At 43.7% G+C, this 27518-nt stretch overlaps 1 protein-coding gene across 1 annotated transcript in view; it reads left to right on the forward strand.

The window, feature by feature from the left end:
* Window positions 1-27518, forward strand: part of PAX3 (paired box 3) — an 87491-nt gene that overhangs the window by 36663 nt on the left and 23310 nt on the right. The window contains exon 5 of the mRNA XM_081142863.1: window positions 22229-22434. Within this exon, the coding sequence (XP_080998989.1) occupies window positions 22229-22434 (206 nt within the window). The remainder of the gene's footprint in view (window positions 1-22228; window positions 22435-27518) is intronic.

Below are 27518 nucleotides of genomic sequence, written 5' to 3' on the forward strand. Positions count from 1 at the left end.
AAGCTTTGTGTTTAAATAAATTTAAGGCAGGATATTCATTTAGTAGAAAAATTACCTTACTATTTAATAATAGAATCAGGAAAATGTTCTCACACAATTAATATAGAGATATAATAGTAACGCTTCACATATATTACAAATTTAATCTTCACATCAGTGCTCTGAGATGGACTGAGCTTCGACACATGAACACCTCTTCAAAGGTCACAGTAAGGGGCAGACAAATAGACTATTATTTCCACCACTGTAGTTCCCTCCAAAAATTTGGATGGTGTGATGTAATTAGTCCTAATTTGATTTAACATCAAATAAGACATGCTGGAGAGCACGCCAGAAAATCAATCTGTTTTAGGCTGGAAGGGTGTCTCTCCAGCGCTCCTCTTCCTTCTTGCCCTTTCCCCAGAAGGGTTTGCCGTCCACCCTGTTACAAAGCTCCTTCTGTCCACGCCTGGATGTCCCCCAGCCGGGTGGGAACGCTCCTAGCCGGACAGGGGACTCCCCGGGGGTGGCCAGGGCTACTGCCCGGGATCCCTGGCAGGCACAAAAGGGCCCGTTTCCTGCCCGCCCGCGAGCCCCGAGGGCACTGATCTCTGCAAAGGGCCCTCAAGTCTTCAGGAGTCCTCATTGTTTTTTAGGATGATATTGCGGGAGGACATTTCAATCAGATGAACCGAGACAGGTAGTTAATTCGATTACTTTTTCTATACAAAATAAAGGATGTTTTAGAAGCAAGGTCTGGAAAATAGGCAGTGTCTCGGTGGAAGTCATTGAGAACAGGAGTCTCCATAATTAGCATGACAAAACCTCGAATAATTATTTTTTTAAAATTTACAAGCTACGGAGGTTTTCATTCATCTGGTAGCTGCGGAGGCAAAAAATGTTTTAGCATAGTACTGATGCTTTAAACTTTTATGTATTATTAAAACATAAAAGTGTGATTCTTAAAACATAGCAGTAAATTGTTAAACATATTATGTGTTTGTATGAGTTAAAAGGAAAGGAAAACAAAATACTTCCTGAATTACTGTGATGTGAATATTTTAATTGTCAGGCAAAGAGTGTGTGGAATTAGATATGATCTGAAGGCCAGAAAATGCGGAGTCATTTATTCAACAAATATTTATCATGTCCCTGTTAAGAAACGGTAACTGAAGATATGTAAGTGAAATGTAGACAGTTTAAAATGCATATCTCTGTGGAAGCCCCCCCCCGTTTAGTAATTTTTACACACACATACACACTCTCTCTCTCTCTCTCTCTCTCTCTCTCTCTCTCTCTCTCCCCCCCCCGTGGCATGGTGTGCCTGCATGTGCCCATTCTGTGAATATTTTCCAGATTTTACCAGCACAGTATACGGCATATCCCTGTTACTAGTTATATTTACTGTCTTCAGTATACCTAAAAACACAGTGATCTCACACCTGCAGAATCCACTTCAACGGCACACTGAGCCAGGGTTTAGTTGGGTGGCCACCTGTTTCCTCCGGAGTGGGTCAGGGACAGTGCACCATTTCAAAACGGGGAGCCGGTCACCAAATTCAATGCTTGCTCTCTGAGATGGAGTCAGGTTACCCTCCCTGTGGAAGCATAATTTTAAAATCCCATCTTCCTGATCACTTTCTGATTTTTAGGAAAAGGAAGTTGAAAGATTATTAGAAGTTGAAAGATTATTAGTTTAAGTGTCGCTCTTACGTGCAGTATTTAATTTTGTATTCATGAGAAAATGAGCTTCCAGGCGCCTGGTGAAGGAAAGGGAATTCCTTGCAGTAGGGAAATCAAAGAGTAGTTTCGCAGTCTCGGGGCTGAGGCCTGGAGGAGGTTAGGGGTCTTTGTGCCTGGGGGATTGTCTCGGCGGGGGTGAAGCCGGAGAGGGAAAGATCAGGGAGGGATCAAGGAAGGACGGCAGGGGGCTCTGAGAGGCTGGGATGGCTTTATCCCCGCGGGAGGAGGCCCAGCTGGGATCAAGGGATCTCGCAGGCGATGGTGAGGTCCTGGGGCTGGTTGGAGGAAAGAATGGTTTTCTGTGAGCAGAGACAGGCCTTCATGGGCACTCTGGAACCGCCCAAGAGCATGTGCGTGCCAGCCAGTTTGCCCCCTTGGAATGAGATTGATTCCTACCCCCTCCCAATCCCAGAAGGAAGAAGACAATCCAGGGGCTCTGAGGCTTCTGGACAGGGTCTGGCACAACCCTACGGAGTGGATTGCTCGTTCCCAGGCCGGCTTCCACAGCTGCGAGGAAAGAGCATGACTGGCGTGTCATCCCCGCTCAGGTGCACCCCAGCACCCACCATGAGGTGCTGTGCACCCAGTCAGGTCACGGGCTGTCCTAGTGCCCGCCCACTTGGTGCTTTATATGTATGAGAAATTCCATCCTCACGACACCATGCAGAGTGGGAATGGTCGCCCTGTTTTGCACAGGAGTTCCCTGGGGCCGGGGAAGTTAAATACTCGGTCCATGGCCACCCTGCTAGCAAAATGAGAGATCCAGGATTGGGCTCTGTGCATCTTACTCCAGAATCTAGCCCAGTGATTCACCGGCTTCGCAGAGCCAGAGTCACACATGAGAGAACCTGAGCTTGTACGTGTAAAATGCTCAGAACATTGACCGACATGGTAAATGCTTGGTAAGTATTGGTGTCGTTACCATTAATGTCTGGGTTCCTTGCTTAAAAGAACATCTCTGGGATCAACATCAAGTGATTCTGATTCTGCAGGCCTGGGGCGGAGATCAGAAGTCATCATTTTAAACCAGCACCTCAGGTGATCGTGCTGCTGTTGCTGGTAGAGGCTACCCCATGGAATCGTAATGCCAAGACTTTTTCACCTAGTGGGGACTCTCCATTTAGGAAACCCTGACACCCTTCCCCCATATCCTTGACACCTCGACCATATTCACACACCCCTAGAGTGGGGCTACCTCACCCCTTCTCAGTATTCAAATCAGGTCCCATGACTCATGTTTTTAAAGACTGTATGTTTTCTCTTTGCCCAATTAAATCTGTAAATGAGTCTGGCTTTTGAACAAAACAAATTCTCTATTTCTGTTAATGTCACAACTTGACTGACTGAGTTGAGAATAGAAATTTTCATAGTAAGCCTTAAGTATATGTGATTCTATGATAAAATAAAACTTAACTATAGGATATTCACTGGGATGTTGGCCATACTTACACTGTGGAGTAAATGAAAATAGGACCTCTAAGAGATCTTTGAGTGGTCTCCGCCAGCCACGAAGCTCTCTTGCTTCCTAAGTAATGGTAGTGTTGATGGCAACGTCAGTTTAGGGGTAGACCCAGAGATGGGTCTCAGAGATGCCTTTGTGGTAAAATAATACAGACTCCGGGAAACCCAGATTTCCAGAGGCCATTCTGGACATCTAAGAGAGCCTGCGTTCAGATCCTCAGGGTAACTGTGTATGTCTGAAGCACTGGCCAGAGCTGCAGGAAGACTCATGTGGGAACAGACAAGCACATTTCAGTACAACAAAACCAAGCTCAGTGTAAGGCGAGAAGAGACTGAGGAAATGTAAGGTGAAAGGGGCTGAGAGCTCCTCCCCCGCACCCCCAGGCAAAGAACAGGGCCACCGAACACAAAATGGGATTAGAAGTCCAGGCGTTATCTGGTTGACCATCTGACGTGTCTGACTGAAAACTTAAAGCAAAACTCTCCATTTAAAAAAACATTTGCAATTGGCGTTTCCTGGAGATTGGATGTCAGATTTTTTCTCTCTTTTAAATTTGATATTTGCTAGACTGAGCTCTGTTCTGTTCGGCTGTTTGAATATTCTGCTGTGCACAGAACTGGGTAGAGTTGGTACTAAATAAGCATTTGGTGAACAAATGAATGTGGAATTAAAGACACATTTTGTGATGGGGTTATTAAAAACTTTGCTCTTCCTTCCCCCAGGAAAGAAAACATATACCTAAACATACATATGGTGGAGGGTATGTCCCTTGACAGCTTGTCTGACTGCTGTTTCTGGTGGTGTGCCACCCAGGGTCTTGCTTAGCATGAAGTTTTGGATCCTGACGCACACCCCAGAATGCCTTTAGCATTTGAGACAGTTACCATAATAATGTCAAATCAGGGTGTACATTTTTTACTTTCACATTATATTTACTTTCATTTTATATTTCTGTTCCACATTTTCTAAAGTCTCTTCATGCCCCTGCGAATTCTCCCTTCAGAGTCACCTGCGGATTGTTATTCCTTCACCGATGGGGAATCTGAGAGCTGTACGGTTTAGGTAACTTGCCTAAGCGAACATCTTGGTTGAGAACAGGAGCTGGGAATAGAGGACCGGTTCTTTCTTTTGGCCTGCTTCTAGCTTCCTTGTTTACTGATTAGGTAATTTTGCTGCTCTGGTGGTGGCCATGGAGATGAAGAAGATTGGAGTGGTGTTTGGGGCATCGGGGCCCAGGATGGGGGAGGCAGGTGAGGCTGTGGTTCCAGCCTTTCTGTGGCGTAGCCAGTGGTTCCTGTTAGAGGTCACTGAGTTCATGGCACAGAGATCCAAGACAATCCAAGAGTCTTAAGTCAAAGCAGGGGTCAGTAGTGAGCTAAAGTAACCACACCAGCAAGACTTCAGGCGACCCAGAAAACTTTTTTCCAGTTAAAAGAGTGTCCTGGTTCTCTATCTCCTTGTGAAATGAGCAGTAGCTTGGTACTGGGTGTAATTAATTCATGAACTACGTTTGGCATCTGCTTTATGAAGTTGAGTAACAACAGAGATGTGGGCCCTCCTGGGAAGATCCCCCATAACTCTGGCTTCGTTCACACATGGACATGGGGGCGTGACTGCAGCCAAGACAGGACGAGGCATCCCTCCATCCACGTTGCACAGGGGTAGGGGCTTGCGTCACGCTATGGAAAAATGAGACTTTTGTCTGATAGCAGTGATGGGCTTTGGTGGTGACAGGGAATGTGGAACGGAGTTTGGCACAGAATTCATAAACACGAACATCTGCATGAAAGATATTATGCCAAATCCACCTCCACTCCATAATAGCTGTGTAACTCTCTCTTGTGCCTCAGTTTTTCATCCATAAAATGGGGGTAATAATAGTGTTAATTTGAAGATTAGGTGAACAAAAGCACGTAAAGATGCTTGATGACGTACCCGGTGCATAGAAAGTACCCATAAAATGTTGGCTGTTGTGTAGACCAGGAACATTGTTTCTATGTAAAGGGCTATGTAGTGAAAGTTTTTGGTCTCTGTTACAACTACTTAGCTTGCCTTTGTAGCACGTAGCCATAAACAATACAGACATGAGTGGGCATGGTTATGTTCCAGTAAACTTTATTTAGGAACAATAAGATTTCATTTAGTGTTCATGCAATGATGTTATTCTTAAAATAAATTTTTTTTCAACCATTTAAAAATGTAGAAACCATTCTCAGATCATAGGACATGCAAAGACAGGCAGCGGGTTGTGTTTGGCTGACTCTGGTAGAGACCTTCATGTCTTCGTTTGGAGGTATTACTGTCTTTCCTAGCACTATGTTTATGTTTGTGGTGATTCTATTACTAGAGTTGGGTTGGCAGCTTCTGGTTATGCAGCCAAATATGTGAATATTGTTTGGGTGTCTTTCTCATTCACCTGAGATGAGCGAGACCCACACATTGAAATACTTCTAGAAGACAATTAAAGTGATGGTGTAGGTGGTCCTTTAAAAGCAAATGTGTGTGTTTTCAATTTTGTGGAGTCTTGGCAAAATCAGCTCAGAATTTCACGTTTAATAAATATTTCTCAAATGACAGTGTATTAGAACTGCTGAGATAAGTGAAAATTAGTGCTTGATCTATTGAAAAATGTGAAGAAATGTACAGACATTTAGACCCCAGTGAGTCATTTGGGTAAAACCGTGTGAGGTCCTATATCATATTCAGATTTTAAGAGAGATCAGATGAGAATAAAGCCACATTTTCAGATGCAAGTAAAGAAATGCAAGGAAATACTTTGGTAAGTGAAACTCTAGTCCTCGTGCCTGAGTTTAAGAAAGCATTATTTTTTCTTGTAGCTTTGTAATTGCCCCATTTCTTCCACTTCAATGTCTAGGGAATTGTATCTGGCTTAAGTCTGGTATGAGTCTCCTTTTTATAATAATTTTTTTCAAGTTTCTGTAGTGCACACATTTTCTACTCAATATGTTACAAAGTTAATGAACATGCATGAATGTTTGGAAGGGTGCATCACTGAGGTACAAAAAGATCTCACATGCTGTCCAAAATGTTGAATTGACTCGAGGTTGTTTGAAAACTCCCATAAAAGTACCCAAGCTTGTTTGGGGGTACTTCTCAATTATTACAAACGTAATACATAATCATTGCAGAAAAAATATTTAAATAGGATTTCTCGAGTTGTTTGAAAATTACATTCCTTTTGAGGTCTAATGAATGCAAGGAATATGCGTGTGAAGGAATCACACGTGGTGGGGATTTCATGAGAGTGTCACCACACTCTTGAGATCCCTACTTAGGATATGTGCCAGGTTCCCAAGATATTTCTTGAAGGTTAGAAAACAAAGAAAAAAATGGGTTTCCATATTTATCATGAGGTTCTCTGAACTACCTGTGACCTGTATGTCTCCATTATAATTCAGAGGATGGGCTTTCCTCATGGACCGAGGGAGCGGCTGCCTCTGAGGGTTGGTTTCAGTGGAACTGGGGAAGAAACCCCATGGCCCCATGAAAGACTTGGGAGTTTATAATCAGGGGTATTGGTTGACTTGACTGTCCCTGCTATTTGGGGGGTAGGATGGGGTGTCATTGCTGTTGTTTACGGATGTTTATTGTGCTAATGGCAGGAAAGGTGAATATAGAGAGTGTCTTCCTCTTGTGCATTGCACTTACGGACCCTGGTTTTGCCAGAGGCTCATGAGCAGAAAGAAGATTCACAGTGAAGATAACTTCAGAGTTCTCACCAGGAAGGATCCTTTCAAATTCCTGCCAAGGGCCCCGACAGTGTGCCCCACAATCATGTGTTTTTCGTAAAATATGCTAAAAGCTAGTTTTGTGTTCTTTCTTTTTCATTAAGCACTCCCTCCCCCAAAACTATAAAAGCTTCAGGCCTCACAAAACATGGATTTGCTTCTGGCTCTGTATTTCCAAGCTGGGACTTCCTCAGATCTTTTTGGAGGTAAAGAAACACATCTTTGTTGATAGGATGTGTACAGTTCTGGAACTGAGAGTCAATCTTCCCGAAGGCCTAAGACTGAAAGGGAAATTGTGACAAGGACAGATTTCCTCAGGGAAAGGGGTGGGAAGCCGAGGAGGATGATACTGTTGGTGTCTCCCGGTATTCAGAGAAAATCAGGAAGTTTGAGAAAAAGAGGGGCAGGTGTCTTCAGTTGATCAGAGAAGAGCATCATGACACTTATATTTTTATTTTCTGTAGAAAGTGAAAGGCTTAATGTAATTCCCCTTTAATTTCCTATAGTTCAATAAAGTTTATTTAATTGGTATTCAGTTACCTGCTAAATAATCATTGAATATGATGACGATGATAGCAAAAACAGGTATGTTACCTGAATGTTACAGTTTACTAAACACCCGCACATTTCCTCTCACTGGTAACTACTGAAGTCAAGAAAGGCTCTCTTTATTGCCAGTGGATGGCTCCCAAGTGGACTCCTGAAAAATTGAGGTAGGATGCTCTCCATGCTCCTCCCAATTATTCTTTCCTTATTTTCTGATGAAGCCATGACACCATCAGTCAATTTCTCTTCTTTTGTGAATTCTCCAACATCACGGGTCTCAAAATAACCATTGAACTTTGACACGCAAAGCCATTTTTCTTAGACTGGCCTCTAATTTTTTCCTTGCAAAGCTACTCAACTGGCAAGCAAGAAACCAAGTCCCCTCAAAACCTGTTCTTAGGAGGGTGGTGTGTGCATTTGTTAGATTTGTCCATATGAACTTACCAGTGGCTTTGCTGACCTCTGACTGATTGACCCTTTAAATGAAAAAGTACCACTGGGATGCACAACCAAATTTATATAAATTCAAGGATGTGGTTAATCAGAGAAATAAGTGTGGTTGCGAAAGAGTTGACCTGAAAGTTTAGTCAATAGGTCAGTTAAGAGGGAAACATGCTGAATGTATGAAAAATATGAAGTGCTCTTGTACTATAGAGAAAGATAATTATTTATGCCTGGGAGGTTCAGGGAAGGTTTTGTGGAACTGGGTTTTGAGACCTATGCATGATACTGTGTAAAGATGGCCACACAGTGCATGCTAAGCAGAATAGACAGTGAGTAAGGAAGCCAAAGTTAAGATGTGACCTATCCTTTGTCCATTTTAATGAGCACATGGGATTCTGGGAGGTAGATTTGTTCCAGCCCAATGAAAACTTAAAATTCCATAGGGTATACTCCTAGCAGGTGTCTGTTTACATGGTCAACTGCACATGAATTGTTTTCTATAGATTAAAGCTGATTTACTCAGGAATATGTTAATTATTATTTCTTGTAAATATTGCTTACTAGTGATCAATATTTGAATATCCATGCTACTTGAGTGAAGCAGTTTGTGAATGATACTAAGAAACAGATGATCTAGAAATCATTTCTGTGAATTTTTAGTGAACTCTAACACCTAACTGGCTTGCAGAGACTGTGGGCAAGTCCTTTGAAATACTTGCTAGAGAGAGTTTTAAAAAACTTCTATTTTGTTAGTAACAGACCAGGATAAAAAACGGAAAGAAACATAGTAAGGGAGTTCAGTCAGTCTATATCTATCTCTTGGCCCATCCATCCATTTATATAATCTCTCTAATTTAAAACTAATAGTGATTGTTTGGATTCTGGGATTATTATTGTTTGTTGTTTTTAGACACTGTCCAAATTTTATTTTATAATGTAATGTACTTTTATAATATAAAAACAAACACATCCACACATAAGAAACAGAATGTACTTTGTCCAGCCCAGCTGGGCGTGGCTCAGCAGTTGAGCATCGACCTAGGATCCAGGTTGAGGCACATGCCCGGGTTGTCCAATAAACTCTTCTTAGGAATGACCCTCAGCCCCCACTCTAGTCCCTTTGAGCAGACTTTCCTAACTCAGAAAGACTTGTCATCAGAGTCTTTTGGAGAAGGGAGTGCCTGGAGCCAACCCGCTGACTCTGAAGCCACTTCCTGTGCTATTTCTCTGCTAGGGAGGAAGGCTGACCCTCTCCTCTATTCTTTTCTTCTCTCTCGTCCTTTCTCTCACCTGCCAAGCATTTCCTCATCTCTTTCCCTCCAGTTCTGCCAGATTGTTCCTGAAAAAGCAATGTGCAGAGGCTAGACAGTTGTCCAATAATTCATGTAGAAACCTGCTACTGACAAAATTCTTGATAGTTTTCCTTGAGTTGGGTGCTGGGTATATCCACGTTGGCTGTTGGCACTAAACAAAGTGATCAGATAGTGAATTGCTTGGCCTATATAGATGGTATCAGTAGACATAAAGGAAGATAAGCATCTGCCTCCAAGCAGACATATTCAGAGTTCTTCCTCGTGGAAACCAAAGTGACTGTTGGCATAAGGAGAGGCCAAGCATTTTTTTAAAAATTATTTTTATATTTTTCATCACCATTTATTCCCCCTCTGCCTCCTTCCACCTCCCTCCCCACCCCCCGAAATCACCGTACTGTTCATTTCTTTTCGGCTTGTTGCCTGATTTTGTTAAGCTCAGACTTCTTGTTTAGGCTCTGAGTTATTTGGGAGCCCAGAATTTCATAGCTGCTGTAATCATTGATCCCACAGCGCAGAAATGTGTCTGGGGCCAGGAGCAGTAGAGGACCCTGGTCTACATTTTGGATTTTTAAGGGGATTGATAAGAGAGCAAGAGCTGAAGATCCTTTTTAAGTAGATGCATGTCTGCTGGCTGATCACGGGCAGGACTGTCAGAAGAGCATGCGGACGGGAGATTGGATGATGCACTTATTTCACAAATTTGGGAACTTCTACACACATCTTCAATGTTTTGGTGATCATTTTCCTCTCTTAGTCTTAGAATATAGAGAACATTTGCCCCCATGCAATTTCTTTATGCCTCGTAGGGTCGGATAACATGTAGGCAAAGGGCTGTAGAGGGGCGGCTACCTTTGGTGAGGCTACATCCTGGGTCAGCAACTGTTCTGTGCTTTCCAGATTGTCTCCTTCCCTGAAAACCAGCCTCGGAAGCAGATATTTTAAAGAAAATGTTACTAATGAAAAAACTGGTTCCGAGAGTTAGGCATCTTGCCCCAGTCAGAGAGGAAGCGAACAAAGGGGTATTTGTCTCCCGAGCTGGAGGTCTCCACCATGACGTGCAGCTTCGTTTGCCCAAACCTCTCGTATCCCTTCTTCTGAGTTCAATGGTGACTGTTGCTTAGGCACAAAGAGAAGAAAACAAAATTTCCAAAAGCAGCTGTTCTATCCCGGGACGGTGATAAATCACCGCACATCATCTGCTTAGTCATCTCGCCCGGGCTGCCAGTTTCTCCCAGAGTCCTCCGGTGGGATATGACGGTAACCTGAAAGCCACCTCCTGGACCTGAGCCTCAGTCCTTTGCAGAAGGGGAGCAGCCACACTCGCTTCTTCATTACCCGTTTCCTCCAGCCTCCTGAGAAGTACTCGCATAGCAGGTGCCCCGTGAGTGATTTCTGGTGACGACCTTGATGTTGCTGCTGATTCCCTTCCAATGAGAATTAAGCTCAGCCTTCTCTGTCGCCTCCAGGAAGAGTTTCCTCTTTCATTTATGTTCAGTGATTACCTCTTTCTGTCCCCCGACAAGCAATAACTGAGCCAGATAAGATTTGGATATATATATTTTTAATATATCTTTATTGATTTCAGAGAGAGGAAAGGAGAGGGAGAGAGAGAGACAGAAACATCCATGATGAGAGAGTCATTGATCGGCTGCCTCCCGCACGCCCCCGACTGGGGATCGAGCTCGCAACCCGGGCATGTGCCCTGACTGGGAATCGAACCCCGATCGTCTGGATCCTAGGTCCATGCTCAACCGCTGAGCTATACCTTGCCAGGCAAGATTTGGATTTTCAAAACAAACTCCCTGCTCTGCCCCTGTTCTTTATAGAACCCAACAGAAAACGAAAAGCAAAGAAACAGTCTTGAAATGCCATATGGGAGGTGTCAGTCAAAGCAGTTATGTATTAATTTGATCTCTAAATTAGAGATCACAGGCTCACAGGATCTGTGGCTCAGTCAGTTAGTAAATAATGTATCTAGGTTTCTCAGCCTGGAGAGGCTATTTAATCTCTCTGTTGCTGCAGGGCATGGCTGGATTATCTTCTGCTTGTACCGATACTTTGCTTCAGTGGAAAGAGCACTGGAGTGGGAGTTAGGGGATTTGAGTTTTAGTTCCCGAGTTTAAGCTCCATATTATATCCATATTTGCATCCAGGCACCAAGGACAACATCAGCCTCATCCTTGGGATTCACAAATTGTTTATTGTAAGATGAAAGATTTGGGGCAACCCCACCTGCTCTCTCGGGGTTTGGGCTGTAAAGTGAAGGGTTTCTTGCGATGATCTGCTGTTTTGTAAACACTTTGCTCTGGTGCTTCAGGTCTCTTAATCGTGTATCTTTTTACCTCCTGACGTAGGTTTCTGGCCCCAAAGGATAGTATTTAACTTTCTTCTTAAATCTGCCTTTCTTCTGCTTTCCACACATCTCCCGCCCTGCTAATCCTGGCAAAGCGTAGTGGCGGATAAAGCTGTTTAGGTCTTGTGTGTTTTGGGGTAGTCTTCTCTTAACAAGGGTGGCAGAAGCATTCTTTTGTTTTCCACCCCCTGAGAGGCTCTCTGTGTAACTTGTTACCTCTTTTATGTATTGAGCCCCGGTTTGTTTGTTGGCTTTAAAAATGACTGACGCACACAATAGCGAAAACATTCGATGGTGGAAAGTAAAGTTGAGGGCAGGGTGGTTCTTTGTCTTTGGCAGTTGTGTCACGGGTCTAATTGTGTCGCACTTAAAGCTCGGTAAATACAGCTAGGGTTCAGGTTGCGTAGCCAGAATTCTTTCTTAGTAACTGTGGGTGACATAATTTTCACACTCACCAGTCACCACGGAAAATGTCGCTCCTCTTTTATGGTCATGTTTTTACAACTGGTTTACAGGGTTGACTGTGACCTCTTGAGTCCTGGCACTGTAGACCAGGAAGAAAAAGATGGGACAATATTGGCCACAGTTTTTCTTCCAACCCATGTTAGTCATGTTCCTCAAATGAATGTCTATAAGGTTGTGTATTTGATATATATGATCTTGTGGTTGGGTAGCCTCCCTGAGTTCTCCCGGAGCAGGTACATTACATTACTTTCTGGACCTCACTTTTCCTCATCTGTAAGATGGGGGTGATATTACTTCTCCAAGTAGGGTTTTGGTAAAGATGAAAGGAAAGGTACTTAAGGGATGCAGGAGGTACAGTTGGCTATTATAAGCTGTCAGCAAGTCAGTAAACGGCAGCTTTTCTTATATAGCCATTACTATTATCGATTTAATTTTGCCCCGAATGTTGAAGGAACCATCACAAGAAGGGCTTTGAGAGAGTGTGTTCTGCCTCTGGTTAACCAGTGTACATAGAAAATGGTCAGGGGCAAGTTGTTCTACATGGAGTGGATGAGCCACACTTGCACCAAAAAGTGTCATTTTAATTCAGACGCAGTAACAAAAACATAAGCTAATAAAAGGTAGTCTTTTGCAACATGGGCTTTCCTTCCCTACTAAAGAAATATTTTTCTAAAAGAGGAAGGGGAGTACGTTTGGGAAAGTGAAGTGGCCAGATACAATTATTTCTTAAATGACTCAGTTTTTCTTCCGATAGCCGTGAGGAGATTAATGCGATCAACCCAGAATGAGAGCATTTCTAATATTCTCCGGCTCTGAAACAAATGTATGAATGAAACGAGGCACTGCATGGAATTACTACGTGGAACATGGTCTGTTCTGTTTCACCAGTTTTCTTTCCCATTCATAACGTCTTAGAAACGCACACGGAATCGTGAGTGATTAAAAATGCCCATTGTGCTTTCAAATTGTCTGCACTGTTTTGATCCCCCCCCCCACTCAATTCCATTGAATATCTCTGAGTGGTCACGTTTTTAGTAAGTGATAACTGTGTCAAGCTGTGCTGACAAAATGTCCCGACAGAACAGTTAATAAGCATTGTCATTTTAAGAATGAAACAGTTTGGCTGACGATTTATGCCTTATAACTCAGCGCTCAGGGCAGCTGTATGATTTGTCTCTTTAGCAAGTCGAGTCACTTCTTTTAACAAAATGTTAAGCACAGATGGGCCATAAGCTGTCAGTTAACTATTATTGTGTCTGCATCTGCTTGCTTTCAATGCACTGTTTTATGTCTTCAGTCAGTTACTTAGCTGCAGCTCCCTGAAAAGCCGGACCTACTCTGATTGGCAAATAAAATGTTCATTTGTCTCTTCTTCCTATTGTTTTGTTTTGGTAACACATGTCAGCGGCTCAATTACCCAGTTCATTAACAGCTCCCAAAGGACACGATGGCCGGCCCCAGATAAGAGGGGCAGTTGTGGCACATATGGTCAATAATAGCCTCTCTCTTGGCAATTGTAAATAAAAGTCACTTGGCCCTTTTTCTTTCAGGAGAACTACTGTTTTCCTGTTCCCCTCCAGTGTGCACATTACCTTTCCCTGCCCCGTGCAAGCCAGTCCCACCCCGCTAAACCGGAACCTGGCTCGCAGCTTTCGGCGACAGGGAGCCGGCCCTGCCCGTGGCCAGGGCTCAGCCTCTTCGCTTTAATTATGACTGACTTTTAAAGCTCTGGAGGGGGGGGACAGTTCTTATCACAGGAGACTATTCTTAGAAGGCTGTTAGCTGATTAATTAGTTAACTAATCAGTTTTCCTAATTGAATAGCAACACATTTTCTTGGGGCTTTTGGCTCTTTTTCTCTGTGAAATGCTCTGGTGGCGGTTACCATGGAGTTCAAAGGAGCCATTTAGAAAAATTTGCAGATAGAAATTATTTGCAGGGGTGGGGCCAGGAAGTGTGACTTCAGCTTAACTCGACCGGAGAGACTCACGTTGTAAAAGGAATTCCTGTTGCACGCGGGAGTCTGAGAATAAAGGGCTCACGACGCCGCTCGGTTAGTTTGGGTCAGTGGCAGGGGCCCTAAGCTGGTAGCGTCCCCCCTGCGCTGTAAAAGCTTCGGAAGGAGGTGCAGAAGCAGGTTTGCTTGGGGTTCGGCCGCTTCCCTAAGCCAAGCGTCGCTGGGTTAGGGGAAAGCGACAGGCGCTGAATGTTTTTACTTAGCCCAGGGAGGACCGCTGCTGAAAGTAATCCCTGGCGGGGCGGCCCTGCACCGAGGAGAAATAAGCGAGTTGTGTTTGTTTTTAAGCTTTGTTGTCACAAAGGAGGCCTTCGAAGTGACAGTCAGGTGGGCGAGAGCTCCCTCCGGAGAAAGCCTGCAATATAACGTGGGTGGAAATCCAGCTCGCACCTGAAATCCGGTTATTGGAACCTGAGGGCACCACGGGGTGTCTGGGGCAGCCGGGGGTTCTGCCAGCCTCCTTGTCAGCCCCTATCTTAAATAAACACCAACCGGCCACGGCCACGTCGGGCATGTAAAATAACTCCCGGGCCACGGGGCACCCGGCGGCCTCGTGGGCTGGCCCTGCGGCCGACCGTCTTCATAACCAATCTGTACTCGCCTCCCAGGGCAGCAGGCACTCGGGGAGTTGTTGAGTGTCAGGGTTTATTTGTGCTATTTTGATTAGCACCAACCTGGCAGGAGCTTATTTTCCTTCTAATGACCCCGTGCTGGGAGAAGGCGGCTTCCGAGGGAAGGACTTGGGTCAGAGGGGAGGGGACAGCGGTAGATTTCTCCAGCCCCCCCCCCCCCCCCCCCCCCCCGAATGCGGACTGCTGGGCTGGGCCCGAGCGGGTAAATGGCTGGAGGGTCTTCATTCGATTTGGTTTCTTAAAAGCACCTTGCTGGGAGAAAAAGCCCAGACTTTCCTGGCCATACAGTGCCCCACTTTTGTTTTTGTCTTTTGCATTTGTTAAAGGTTGTTGTGTAGAAGCTTTAAAAACAAAACGTGACACCCCCTCCAAGACGGCTGAGGCGGTGATGATTCATCTTTTCTAATTTATCAACTAACAAAATAACAATTACTCAAATCCGAGTTCTGGCTTAGGAATTCCGGGACGTTCAGTTTATTACTCGATAGATTGTTAGCTGCACAGACTCTCTACATCTACCTTAGGATTTTGTTGTAACTCTTGGGCTTGTTCCTTTCAGCGTGTGTCTCTTTTCTTTTCTGGACATATATACAATTTCAAACCACAGAAAAACAATGTCACCGACCACTTCTTAGCTTGTGAATTAATGTGGAAGGGAAGCCTCCAGGTGCCGAAGTCTCTCAACTGGATTGGATTAACCCCTACTGTGCATCCATTTCAACCCCCCTCCCTCCTCTGGAAAAAAAAAACACCACAAAAAACAACCTCCCTTTTCTCATCCAGTCCGGCTTTCTTTGTGTCTGCTGCTCCCTGCCAGGCAGGTGTCAGAGCTCTGAATGAGGGTAAATGCCCCGTTGATGGATTCCACAGATGGAGCGTGGAAATCGGGAGAATAGGCTTCAGCCACAGGCCATTTCTTGGGATCCAACAAAAGCCTCCAAATAAGTCAACAAAAATCCCAAAGATCACAAAGGGAAAATGTCATTTGTCATTTACTCTGGGCCTGTGAGGGAGTATCAGTCTTGCTCCACTCCTCCTGGCTTTCACCCGAGTAAACACGAGAGAGGTCATTCACATCTCTCTCAGTGTAAAAGGGCCACTTCAGATCAGAAAACAGTGAGTTGTCCCATTGTCCCCTTCGTGTTGAATTGTGAAACTTGCAAACACAGGAGCCATTCTGCAATTAGCCAAGTAGGTGCCTCAGACTTCGAGTTGACCTGTTAAAGACCTCGTGGAATATACCTGTGAAAGTACCCTTAAACTCAGACATGGGGTGAACCCCCCCCAGGAACGATTTTTATTTTTATAGTTTATTATTATTATTTTTTAAATCAGTGGAACGCAGCTCTGAGGATAATTGCTGACGGGTCTAGCTCGGAAAGATGAGTACAGATGAAAAGACCATCTGATTCGGTCTGAGGCTGTCTTAGAGTAAATGACCGATGACTAAGGAAGTTCAGCCTCGACGCCCCGCAGAGAGAGAACCCTCCCCCCACCTCCTCTGTGTCTGTAAATCGCATTGTATTATATCTGGGGCAAGCACAGAGTTTAAATGGTTGTCATGTTTTGATTCTTTAATTATTCAAATGAAAGGCCTTGCTGGGAAGAAAGACAGTGTGCCAGATCCATGCTTGTGAAATATTCTGTTTTCTCCATTTTCGGCCTGTCTCTCATCTCCGAATTATATTGGTCTGGAAACCAATAATTACAGAATTCCACGTGACTAAATCCCTACAAAATTGAGGTAAGATCTCATGTATAATAGCGTTAACGAGGATGAGCATTTCCTGAGGCTACAGAAGAGGTCACAGAGGGTTAAGGGACATAGACATACTCTCTAATTCTATAATTCCTTCTTTAATTAAACTTCATGGTGGGTCCGCTGGTGGTAATACTCCCGCCTCCTGCCTTCTCCTCCCAGTTTGATTTGTTTCCAAAGGAAGAATTTGTAATTCTGTGGGGGCATGGTTATTGCCTATGCTTGGTCCCCCCACTCCCTTTTTTAAACTGATAATGTTCATTTTCCCAAGGTTATCCTTGGGAGTTAACGTGGAGTCGCTGGGATAACGAAAGATGTGGCTCCTCAGCTCTAAAATCCGCCTGGGCTGGAAGAGGGGAGGGTCTTGCTGACAGAGCACAGACTGGGGACGCTCAGGCGCCTGGTGGGAGTTGCCATTTCCCTGTCATCACGCAGGGGTTTCTGCCCAATAACTTGTGAATATTCAACAGATTTCAAGTGATTTATTCCTGTACTTTCATCTAAAACCAATTTGAAAGATGGATGTAAATACCCTGAATAACTATTGACTGTATACCACAAAGTTTTAAAGGTACACCAGGGCGGCAAGGGGGAGAGGGGTGAACAGGTGGAGCCTCGGTGTTTCCAGGGCAGTGAAACTGCTTCGTATCCCACTGTAAATAGTATTATAAATTAGTAAAACCCATAAAACCGTCCGACAAAAAGAGGGACTCCTGGTGGAAACTATGGACTTTAGTTGATGATAATGTATGAGGCAAGGTGTTGACACCGAAGGAAAGAATGGGGGAGGGGGGAAGAGGAAAGTGCAAGCTGTACTTTCTGCTCATTTTTTTTAACCTAAAACTGCTATAAAACTGTTATATTACCTAAAAACATTTGAGGTTCTTTACAACTCTTGATATCCTTTTACTAAGATATCTTTAATACCAAAAAAAGAGAGAAGACTTTAATGAAGTATAAAATGAGTGATCACTTCAACTGTTTGTGAACCATTGGAGGTTCTAGATTGACCTGGGTCTCGGGACCAAGGTCTGTGATCACTCTTACTGGAGACTGTTAACGGTCAGACTAATTGATTTCTCAAATTCATTCATTATCTTGGCAAAGGAATTGATCTCTTAGGACTTTGTTGTTGTTTAAGAAGTGCATCTTGGATATATAGAGTTCCGTATGTGTGTTGAATTGAATTCAGTTAGAAAAATTCCTTGATTTGGTATATAATACTGATCAAACTGTTGTATTTCTGTAAATTTTATTTGATTCTAGGAAGTTTTTGAAAATTTGGGACAAATGAGAGCAATAGTGGCAATCAGCTAAATGATTTACATTGGAATTCCTGTTTTGGTTTGTTTCTGGTATTTCTCTTCAAAAGGACTGTGTGTGTGTATGTGTGTTTGTGTGTGTGTGAGACAGAGAGAGGGGGGGGGGTGGGGGGGGACGGAAATCAGCAATCGACACCTATTTAGGACACACCAGGTTGGAAGAAGGACAGTATGTTCCCTGAGGTCCCGCAGACCTGGGTCACGTCTTAGCTCTTCTTATGGTGTGACCTGAATAACGTCTTTGTGTCTCAGTTTCCTTTGTCGGTTCAGTGGGTGTTTCCTTCGCAGGTGTTTGTTTAGTTACCCGGGGAAGAGAGAGAAACCCTCGTCATCTTGGTAAGGGATGCGTCTGGCTCACTGGCGACGCGGTTCAATGAATGTGTAAGCTACAGAATGGACTGTGAGGGGATTTTGGTTACAGAGTCAAAACTTTCAAAGTCTGATAACAATATGGATTGGAGTACACAATTTAAAGCAATAAAACTGCCACTTAAAAGGCCATGGATTATATACTGATATGGGTTTTCTAATGAGACCTATTCTGGACTTTGGAATTGGGGGGCTAGTATCTCTAATGAATAATACAGTAAACTTTGTGAAGGCATGTATGGAATAGGACTTAGCAACGTGAATGTACTGAAAAATCTCCCCGTAATATTAAGGGTGGACAGTAGAAATAGTCCGAAGAGATTATATTACAGAAGAGATTATATTTGACCTCACTGCCAGATCCTATCAATTTATTACTCATTAGGTATCTGTCTTGATAACACTGCTTGCAATTTCCAAGTCATAGCATTAGGTATTCTGTACAGAAGAAAATATATCATTTATTTCTGTCGAGCTCTCTTTGGTTAATATTTAGCAAGATAGGTTACTTGGTATCTAGTATCTAATTTGTTCTAATATCTTGAGTAAAGTTGAATATGTAAAATAGATGCATTTCCAAAAGAATGGTTTCTTCTGTGCTATGAAGTGGGATTTAGGTTTTAGATTTGTTCTTGGTAAAAACTAAATGATTCAAATTCAGGGAACTGTGGGTCTTGTTCTGTGTAAATAAGGAATTTTATTTTTATTGAGTGATGTAAGAAATACTAGTATTTCCATCTTTAGAAATAGCTAGTATTTCTTAGATTAATCTGGGGTTGCTGACTTAACATTTTAAAGTCCACATCCTTTTGGGGTTTGCAGATGGGGAAAAGTTAGAATTAACTTGCAAAATTGTGGCTTCTTATTGCCAAAAACGATCAGTTGGTTCAGATCATTTCCCCCAGAAAAAATTGGGGAAAATGTTTTCCTCTGTGTCTTTCTAAATGATGCTCTGTGGAGGCTTTCCTAATGAGATGCAGCCTGAGGATTGCTTTTGAGTAAACAGCCTAGAGATAAAAGAAGTGATTAGTTCTTTTATTTTGGGTGGTGAAGGCTGTCCTATTGAACTCTTAGATAGTTTGAATCTTTTAAATCACAAGCTGTTGGTGACTCTTCATCTTTTAAAAATCACAATCCTTTTTTTTTTTTTTTTTAAAGATAATTATTCCCCAGAAAAATGCAGCTATGCAAATACTTCTGAGAATTTCTGAATAATTTTAGTGGATTCACAGACCCCCAAAGCTCATGTAAAATGATGCTGGGAGACTCATATAAGCAGAATATCCATCTAAGAATATAAGAGTGTCAGAGAAATCAGTGTTAGGTCAAAACTTAAATTTTACCTGGTGCATTAATTTATTCAACTTGTTTTTATTGAGCACCTACTGTGTCCCCAGGCTTCCTGCAGTGAACAAGGCAGAGCAGAGCCTTGAGCTCCCAGAGTTTATATTCTGGGAGATGTTGATTGTGAAGGTGAAATGGTGACCTTGACCCTCAGAATTAGCTCTTGCTGGTACTAAGCAGCCCCTTTTCTTCGGGAACCAGAGACGATTTTGATTAATTGACCTGACAGTGCATGGCACATCATATTTACTTGGGAGCATTTAATAACCTTGGAGACTCCCAAAGGAAACATGAAAATTTCCACATACTATTATCCTAATGGGGTCATAGTAAGAGAAAGTACAAGCAAAGATTTAAGGTTCTCACGGGCAGAGGAAGCTTTTGGTCCGTTGCTAAATGCTTTTGAGTTATCACCTGATTTCACATGGGAAAGAAAAGTCAGGTCATCCTAGACCAAAAGCATAACAGGAAAAACATTTTATAGAAATGCATTATCCTCTGAGGGAGATAAGTAGTTTGTTTCTTGGGGCGCTTATTATTTATAATTAAGAAGTATGTATGTGGAAGCAATTTTTTTTTGATAAATGGTGGCAGGAAATGTTTTGTATTTGGGAATTTTGAGAGGGAAGAGAATAATTAATCTAGAATATTCTATAGAGGTGGTTCTCAGAATGTCATTCAGGATCAGTAAAATCAGCATCAATCACCCAGGAATGTGTTAGAAATGCAGATTCTTAGAGCCCACCTCAGACATACAGATCAGAAACTGGAGGAGGGACAGCAAGCTGTGAGTTAACCAGGTTTGCAGATGACTGGGATGCTCGGAAAGCTCGAGAACCACTGCTCTGCAACTAGGCACAAATGATCGCTCTTGTAACTTGGCTCGCACTTATCAAAAATATACACATGCATGTCGTATTGGGAGCTTTGGAAGCCTATAATGCAATGCACGGCATATTTCTTTGCACATTAAAAAGCCTTTAAACTACCCCCATACTTAAGAAAAAAAAAATCTATTTTCTTTTTTAAAGTTAATACTAAAACATCCAAAAATTAATGCTAAAATGTCCTAAAATAATGAATTTATACTGTTAGAGCATTTTAACTTAGATTAAATAACATAATTGAAAAACCAAGCACAATGTCTAACGCACAGTAGGTGGCTTGTGTATTATATTTCTCTTTTGCTTTTATGCTCAAGTATTTACTTTGTAAAATTTGTCATATATGTTAATCCACTCTCTTAATTTCAGTGCTTCAATATGAGTAAAATGCAGACGTATTAAAATATTTGAAAACGTAAACTTGTATTTATGGGTTATCTTTTTGAGCAGGGTGTAATTTACACTGAAGTAGAATGAAGGTGTAGATTGCTGCGGCCAGAGCTAGGTGTGAGCTGGAGACAGAAGAGAGTGGCACAGGAGACGTCATGTTTTCACACTGCCGCTAGCGCCACCTGCATTTCCCCAGGTGCTGCCAGCCTGAGGGTGCAGATGCATCCTTGACATTGACACTAATCATCTACAATTTTTTGCCTTTCTCTCCTCATTTGCTGAGAGAACAGTTCAGCCCCTTCTCCAGTGGAACCCCCAGTTATCTGGGGAGTTTTCAGAGCATGTTTGGATGTACTCGGAGCAAGGCTGCTTGGGTTCCTGCACCATAGAGTGTGTGGCCTGAGCCTTCTGATGGCCCTCTGAAAGGCTGCTGTCCCGCCCAGAGCCCTGGGCCCGGTGCCCCCTCAAACCTCAGAACCCTCTAGGCCAACAGGTGCTCTGTGACGGTCACAACTCACAGACACCACATTGTATCATTAACTCTAATTCCTATCTAATTTCTCAGCGCCTCCTCTTTCCTAGCTACCTGCACACAAAGTTGGGAGGTTTCGTTCCCAGGCAAAATCAGACTTTGGTGGGGAGGGATCCACGGCAGGGCTGGCTTCAGGGACCGACTTGTGCAGTTGCCCCGGCCCCCCGCAGAAGGGCCCTGTGCCTGGCTTTACGCTCCCTTGTTGCTCTCTTGACATTTTTGAACACTGGTTTCTGCGTTTTCATTTTGCACCAAGTTCCTCAAATGAGGCGTAGTCCTGGGCAGCCGCCGGATCAGCAGAGACCCCGACTCTAAACTTCAATTTAGGGACAGTTCACTAGACAGTGCCCGCTTCCCCCTGAATTTACTCTTCCGATCTCCATCACAGTTTCTAAATTCTCCCCAGAGCTTTTCCCAATATTTGGTAACGAGATATTTAAACATGATTTTTCTTAGAGGAGAGGTGGAGTCTATAAACTTGCAGGAATCCTGCGATCGTTTATTCTCATTGCCTTTTTAGGTACTAAGTCGATGTTTGATTATTTATTTAAAAAGTCACTTTTTAAAACAGATTTCCTGGTGTAAAAGTTGGTGAGAGTTTATCGGGCGCCAAATTAAATGTGATTCATCCATCAGCCGTGAGTTGAGTTACCCCTTCAATGCTGAGGGTGGGGGTCATCGAGTGGAGTGAGTCCAGGCCCTGTGTCCTGAGAGCTCACAGTGGACCCGGAGCGCGCGGCCGATTGCCATTATTCCTGCCTGGGGGGCCCCGAGAAAGGGGGGGATTCATCACCACTTAATACCGCAGCGGCAGGCGGGGCGCGGGTCGTGCGGTGCACCTTCGCCAGGGCCCGCGCCTTCTGGCGCGCTCACGCTTGCTTTGCGACTCGCGTTCAGCTGCTTCTCTCTCTCCCCCCTGCGCCCAGCCTCCGCGCCCCAGTCGGACGAGGGCTCTGACATCGACTCCGAGCCCGACCTGCCCCTGAAGAGGAAGCAGCGCCGCAGCCGCACCACCTTCACCGCGGAGCAGCTGGAGGAGCTGGAGCGCGCCTTCGAGAGGACCCACTACCCGGACATTTACACGCGCGAGGAGCTGGCGCAGCGGGCGAAGCTCACCGAGGCCCGAGTCCAGGTACGCGCGCCGCGCCCGGGAGCCGCAGCCTCTGGGGTCCCCGCGTCCCCCAGCGCCCTTGCCTTAGGGTTGGCCCTGTTAGGATGGCAGGGTTCTTTTCCCTTTTATCTGCATTTGCCTGATTCCTCTCTCCCTCCCCCATGTCTTTTGTTTTAAGCACGTCTGTGTAGCAATATTTTAGAAAAGTTATTTTTCTTCACAGGTAGGTAAGTCCAATTAGATTCGTGATGGCTGTGATGAATATGTTGGACTGCTTTTTCTGTCGCGTTGTTTGAGACGAGTCATTTTTTTTTTTTGGTATGTATAGTTACTTAAAAGCGTGACCTATTGAATTGGCGTCCTTGGAATTCTTAGCATGTTTTAGTATTTATAAAAATGTGCGTTTTCATTTTAGAATTTGGAGATTATTGCTAGGAGAATACGCTAGGAGAATCAGAACACACAGAGGTGTGTCCCTTTGTGCTTTCACTCCTCATTTCAAGAACCCTAATTATGTGCCAGTAGTTACGTGGGCTGTGGGGGTGGCAAACCGGTGCTGAGTGGCTTTTCTGTGCCAGGTACTGTTCTAAGTGCTTTACAGGAACTAACCCATTTACTCATCAAGAAAACCCTAGGTTGTTACTATTATCCCTAATTTATTTGTAAGACTGTAAGTAACTACTCAAAGTTGTATCGCTCGTAACTGAGAGAGGTAATTAGATTCCATACGCTTCCTCTCCATGGCCTTTCAGTGATGAAGACGTGCAGAGGTGTATAAGGTAAAGTCCCTTCCTTTAAGGGTTTTATTGTCTGGAAGCATTTCAAGTAATTATACTATTCTAAGAACAGTTTGAATTATCTTTTGAACTCCCAGATGGACAGTTGACCCTTGAACCACATGGAGTTAGTGGCACTGACCCATGAATAGTTGAAAATCTGTGTATAACCCTTGCCTCCTGAGAAACTTAGTTGTACCCCGGTATCTGTGGAGCGTTGGTTGCAAAACACTCCACAGATACCAAAATCTCAGGATGCTCAGGACTCCCAGCTGCGGATCGAAAACACGACAGGCATTGACTGTAAAAAATCTGTGTGTGCGTGGATCCATGCAGTTCAAACCTGCGTGGTTCAGGAGTCAGCTGTACCCTGAACCCTCCGGAAAAGGCTCCTTTGGCGCAATATGCTTCTAGTGAGTGACAGAGTAACGTTTTCATCATGAACGATGCACTTCCCCCTCAAGGTAGTAAAGCACCGTCTGAAGGATTGCAGATGTCTCAGTGTATCCTGGAGCTCCTTCCTGTCCCAGGAGTTAAGTTACCGTATTTGGAAATGTGTGATCCCCAGATACTTCACTTTCACAGTCAGAGCGAGGCTGGGAACCCAGCAGTGGACTAGCCAGCGGATTTGGTCTCTAGAGTGATCGCCGCTTTCTCACCTGCAGCTGATTCCCTCTGCTGTTGCAGAATTTGACAGCAGTAACCTCCTCCAGGCTGCCAAGCCTAGTCGGAGGGGTTGTCACATCCAGTGTGACTTTTCATATGGTCATCATAGTGCTAAGAAAGCCAGGGAATGCTGAGGTGAATTAAGTCTTTTAAGGAGCTCTGATCTACTGTGGGTAATAAAGTAAACATACAAGTAATTGTAAAGACAAAGCAGATGCAATAAGTACTGTAAGAAAGAGCCAGAATGCAGCAAGAGTTGAGAAGAAAGGAGATCTAGCTGGAGTGAACAAGAGGGGCTCTTGGAGAAGGAAGATTTAAGGTGGACTTTTGAGGCAAAATAGTTACTCAGTGGACAGGGCAGGTGGGGAGAGTAGGGCGATGAGAGGGAACGGAGGAGCAGAAGCGGAGTCGGAAGCACGTGCGTTAGGGATCAGGTGGCCTTCCGTTTTCCTTCACGCTGAGGGAAGAGAAGGGTGCAGCTCCGTTGGAGGGTCAGGAGCCGTCGGAGGTAGGAAGGAATGTGGCTGGAAGTCTGTTCTGAGGACACCCTGGGGAAGACGTGGCTTTCAGGCTGGGACACCCACACTTGTGGGATAGGCAGGGGAGGCCGTGGCTGTGAAATCTGCCAGTGGCCGTGTGAAGGGAAAGGAAGGGATGGTGGTGAAAAGCATTCAGAGCTGGAACGGAGGCACCCGATTGTGACCGCGGGGGTGGGGTGGGTGGGGACGTGCAGGAAGGTAAGAGTCATAGACGCACCAGGTAGTGCAGGTTCCAGTTGGTGCTATTTGGTCGCTCTGCCTGCTACATTGGGACAGAGAGTTCCTTCCCAGAAATGATCATCTCTAACCATGCATCACGATAATACGTGCACAAAAATATTATAGTGTTATGTAATCATATATGGTATACATATTGTAATATTAAATATAATAATGCTATAATTTTATATATATCAAACCTGTTTTGCTCCTGTTATAGTTCTGTGATTACCTGGTTTGAATGTGAAGCTTTTCATTCTGCAAACCTTTATTAATAGAGTGCCCACGTATTCCAGGATTTGGTCCTACACACCATGGCTGGCCCAGCCCCCACGCTGGCACTGTCTTTCAGATAGGTCGAATATCAGCTCTGAACACAGATCAAACAGTAAACATTGATTTTTTAAAAAACCGAACAAAGGGAGTGATGGGAAACTGAAAGGCGTGTTCAGTGTTGCTCTTTTTCATTCTTGCCTTTGCCAAAGACAAGGACGGGGGCCAGAATCAGTCTCAGGCCCATGTGCTTATACAGTGCCTGGCATTTGCGTCGGGCTCAGTGAATGTCAGCGGAGACTGAGAAAGGCCCATTAACTTCCAGAGGACATGGGATCAAGCCAATAAAGAGTGGTTCATATTTTTCTATACAGTGACCTCCTCTCCAGAGCAGGGCCCTCATTAACTTAACAGCTGTCCTAATGTGGCTTTAACCCGGTGACTCTTTACATTCCTTATGGCTTCATTAGTTCCCTTGAGACACACCACGTCCTGCACCACGGCTATGATCTACGGCCTAACAAATTCCCTACAACACCCGGCATATGGATCTTACTTAACCCAGCAGGAAAAAGAAGGGAGTAGTTAATCACTGATTAAAATGCCAGAACAAAATCCTGTAGTTTTTAGAAGGATCTGGGAAAGCAGTAGCAAAGTCAACTCAGTTTGAGTGATAGCCAGAAAGTGTGAGTTAGTTTAATTTGGGGCACCTGGGAAAACCAAACACCAAACCGAAAAAAAAAAAAGAAAACATGAACACTTTCCATTCCATTTTTTTTCCCTTGAGGAAAAATATTTCTGAAGTCTTCTGAATAGAGATGAGACTAAAGCTATAATAACGTAAGCTTTTGTCAGTATTTTATTAAAATTTGATTTGTTTGGACAGTAGCTACATTGTGTTTATCAGAGCCAAATCTGAGTACCCAATCTAAGAATTGTCCACCGAAGACTAATTTGCCTAATTTATTTCCTGGGTAGCTGTTATTTTGGAAATAATAGAAAGCATTAAAGTTTCGTGGGGAAGTAGGACATGCACATATTTATGATGTGCGGAATTTTTAGTGTATATTTCACCTAATAACTCCATGAAGCAGGCAAGAACCATTTTCTTTACCACCAAGATAACAGAAGACAGGAAAGGAAGCTGCTTTTAGAGATAGCATTTAATGAGGAGTCTGAAGATGTGGGTTTTGGTCTCAGCGTGTCAAAGCGTTTTGTTGAGCAAGTCACTTAATTCTGCTATAATCTGGGCACACCTTGGTTTTTTGTTTTTTTTCTTTAATTTTGAAATTTGAGGTAGGTTAGATGAGATGATCTCAAACTGGGTCTGTGGACAACCAGGAAAATCATGGATGACTTTGGGAGACTTGAGATTTGTATACAAAATTTTGTGTCTTTGCTTCTCTCTCCCTCTCTCTAGCATTAACTAGGGAGAGGGCCTCTGGCTTTTCTCATATTCTCAAATACCACCTCCCGAAATTCCATCCTCCAATTAAAAACTGTTAGGATACATGATCTCTGAGGACCCTGCGAGCATCAGTAATTTGGGATTCTCAGGGAAGCCCAATGGTGATTTAAAGCCACCTAATAGATCCTTAGCATTCAGAAGTTAAGATAGATATGGAATAGCTGACTCTAAACTCCATCATGAAGCAAAAATATGGTCATCCTGCAGTTGGCTGCAGGAGCTCGCTTTTGGAACGTGTAAAGCCGCTTTGAGCTGCTTTCGTGTGTGTCTGGGGTCCTGTGACACTCATGGAGCACGGTGCTCATCCTCTCCCCGGCCTACTGGCTGCACAGTGGCCAGTGCTGGGTGGCCGAAATCACAGGGCCTGGACGGTGTGGCCTGGAAACAGAGGGGGGGGGGGGGTGGAGTGAATGAGAAGGTCCAGGGGAATGAGCACTTTGTTCTGAATTCACCTACTTGGAAAGTCCTGTATTTGGCATTGCAGCATTAGACATCACCGAATCTAGTGTTTAATCAAGCATCTCATAATCTTGTTATGAAATTCTCTTTCTAAGGATTATGTGTTACATTATTTTATTTCTCCATGTTTCCAAATTGCATATGAAATAACCCATCTGGAATAATGTAAGTTAGATTGCCTTTGAGGTCCACACCAAAAATGTGAACCAGTAATTTATGGATGGGCAAAATTAGGCTTACACCACAGGACAATTAGCACTAATCCATGAAACTTGGAAGCAAATTTGACCTACGTCTCCATTCAAGCCAAACTGGCTTTCAATGATTGGAGGTGTTATTTGGGCACTTTTCTGTTTGCTCATAGGCAGAAAAGACCTTGGCTATAGACCATGGAGTTAAGGCAGCGAAGCAAGGCTTTAATTCTTGGGTTTCTTAGAGGGGGCAATGAAAATTTTTACTTAATGACTAACATTTATTGAACACAATATCTCTTAGATATTCTTTTAAGGTCTTTGATTGCACCGTCTCACCTAATTGTCACAATAGTCTTGTAAAGTAGTTTTTTTAATTTCTCCCATTTAGCAGATTAGAAAAGAGTCCCATGGTAAGTGGGGGAGCTGCAAGTCAACTTTTGCCTGGTGTGCATTGCACCCACATGAATCAAAAGTATTACTATATATTTTAAAGTACTAAGTTTTCCCCAAC

This window comes from Miniopterus schreibersii, assembly GCF_964146895.1.
Source record: "Miniopterus schreibersii genome assembly, chromosome: 7".
Lineage (NCBI taxonomy): Eukaryota > Metazoa > Chordata > Mammalia > Chiroptera > Miniopteridae > Miniopterus > Miniopterus schreibersii.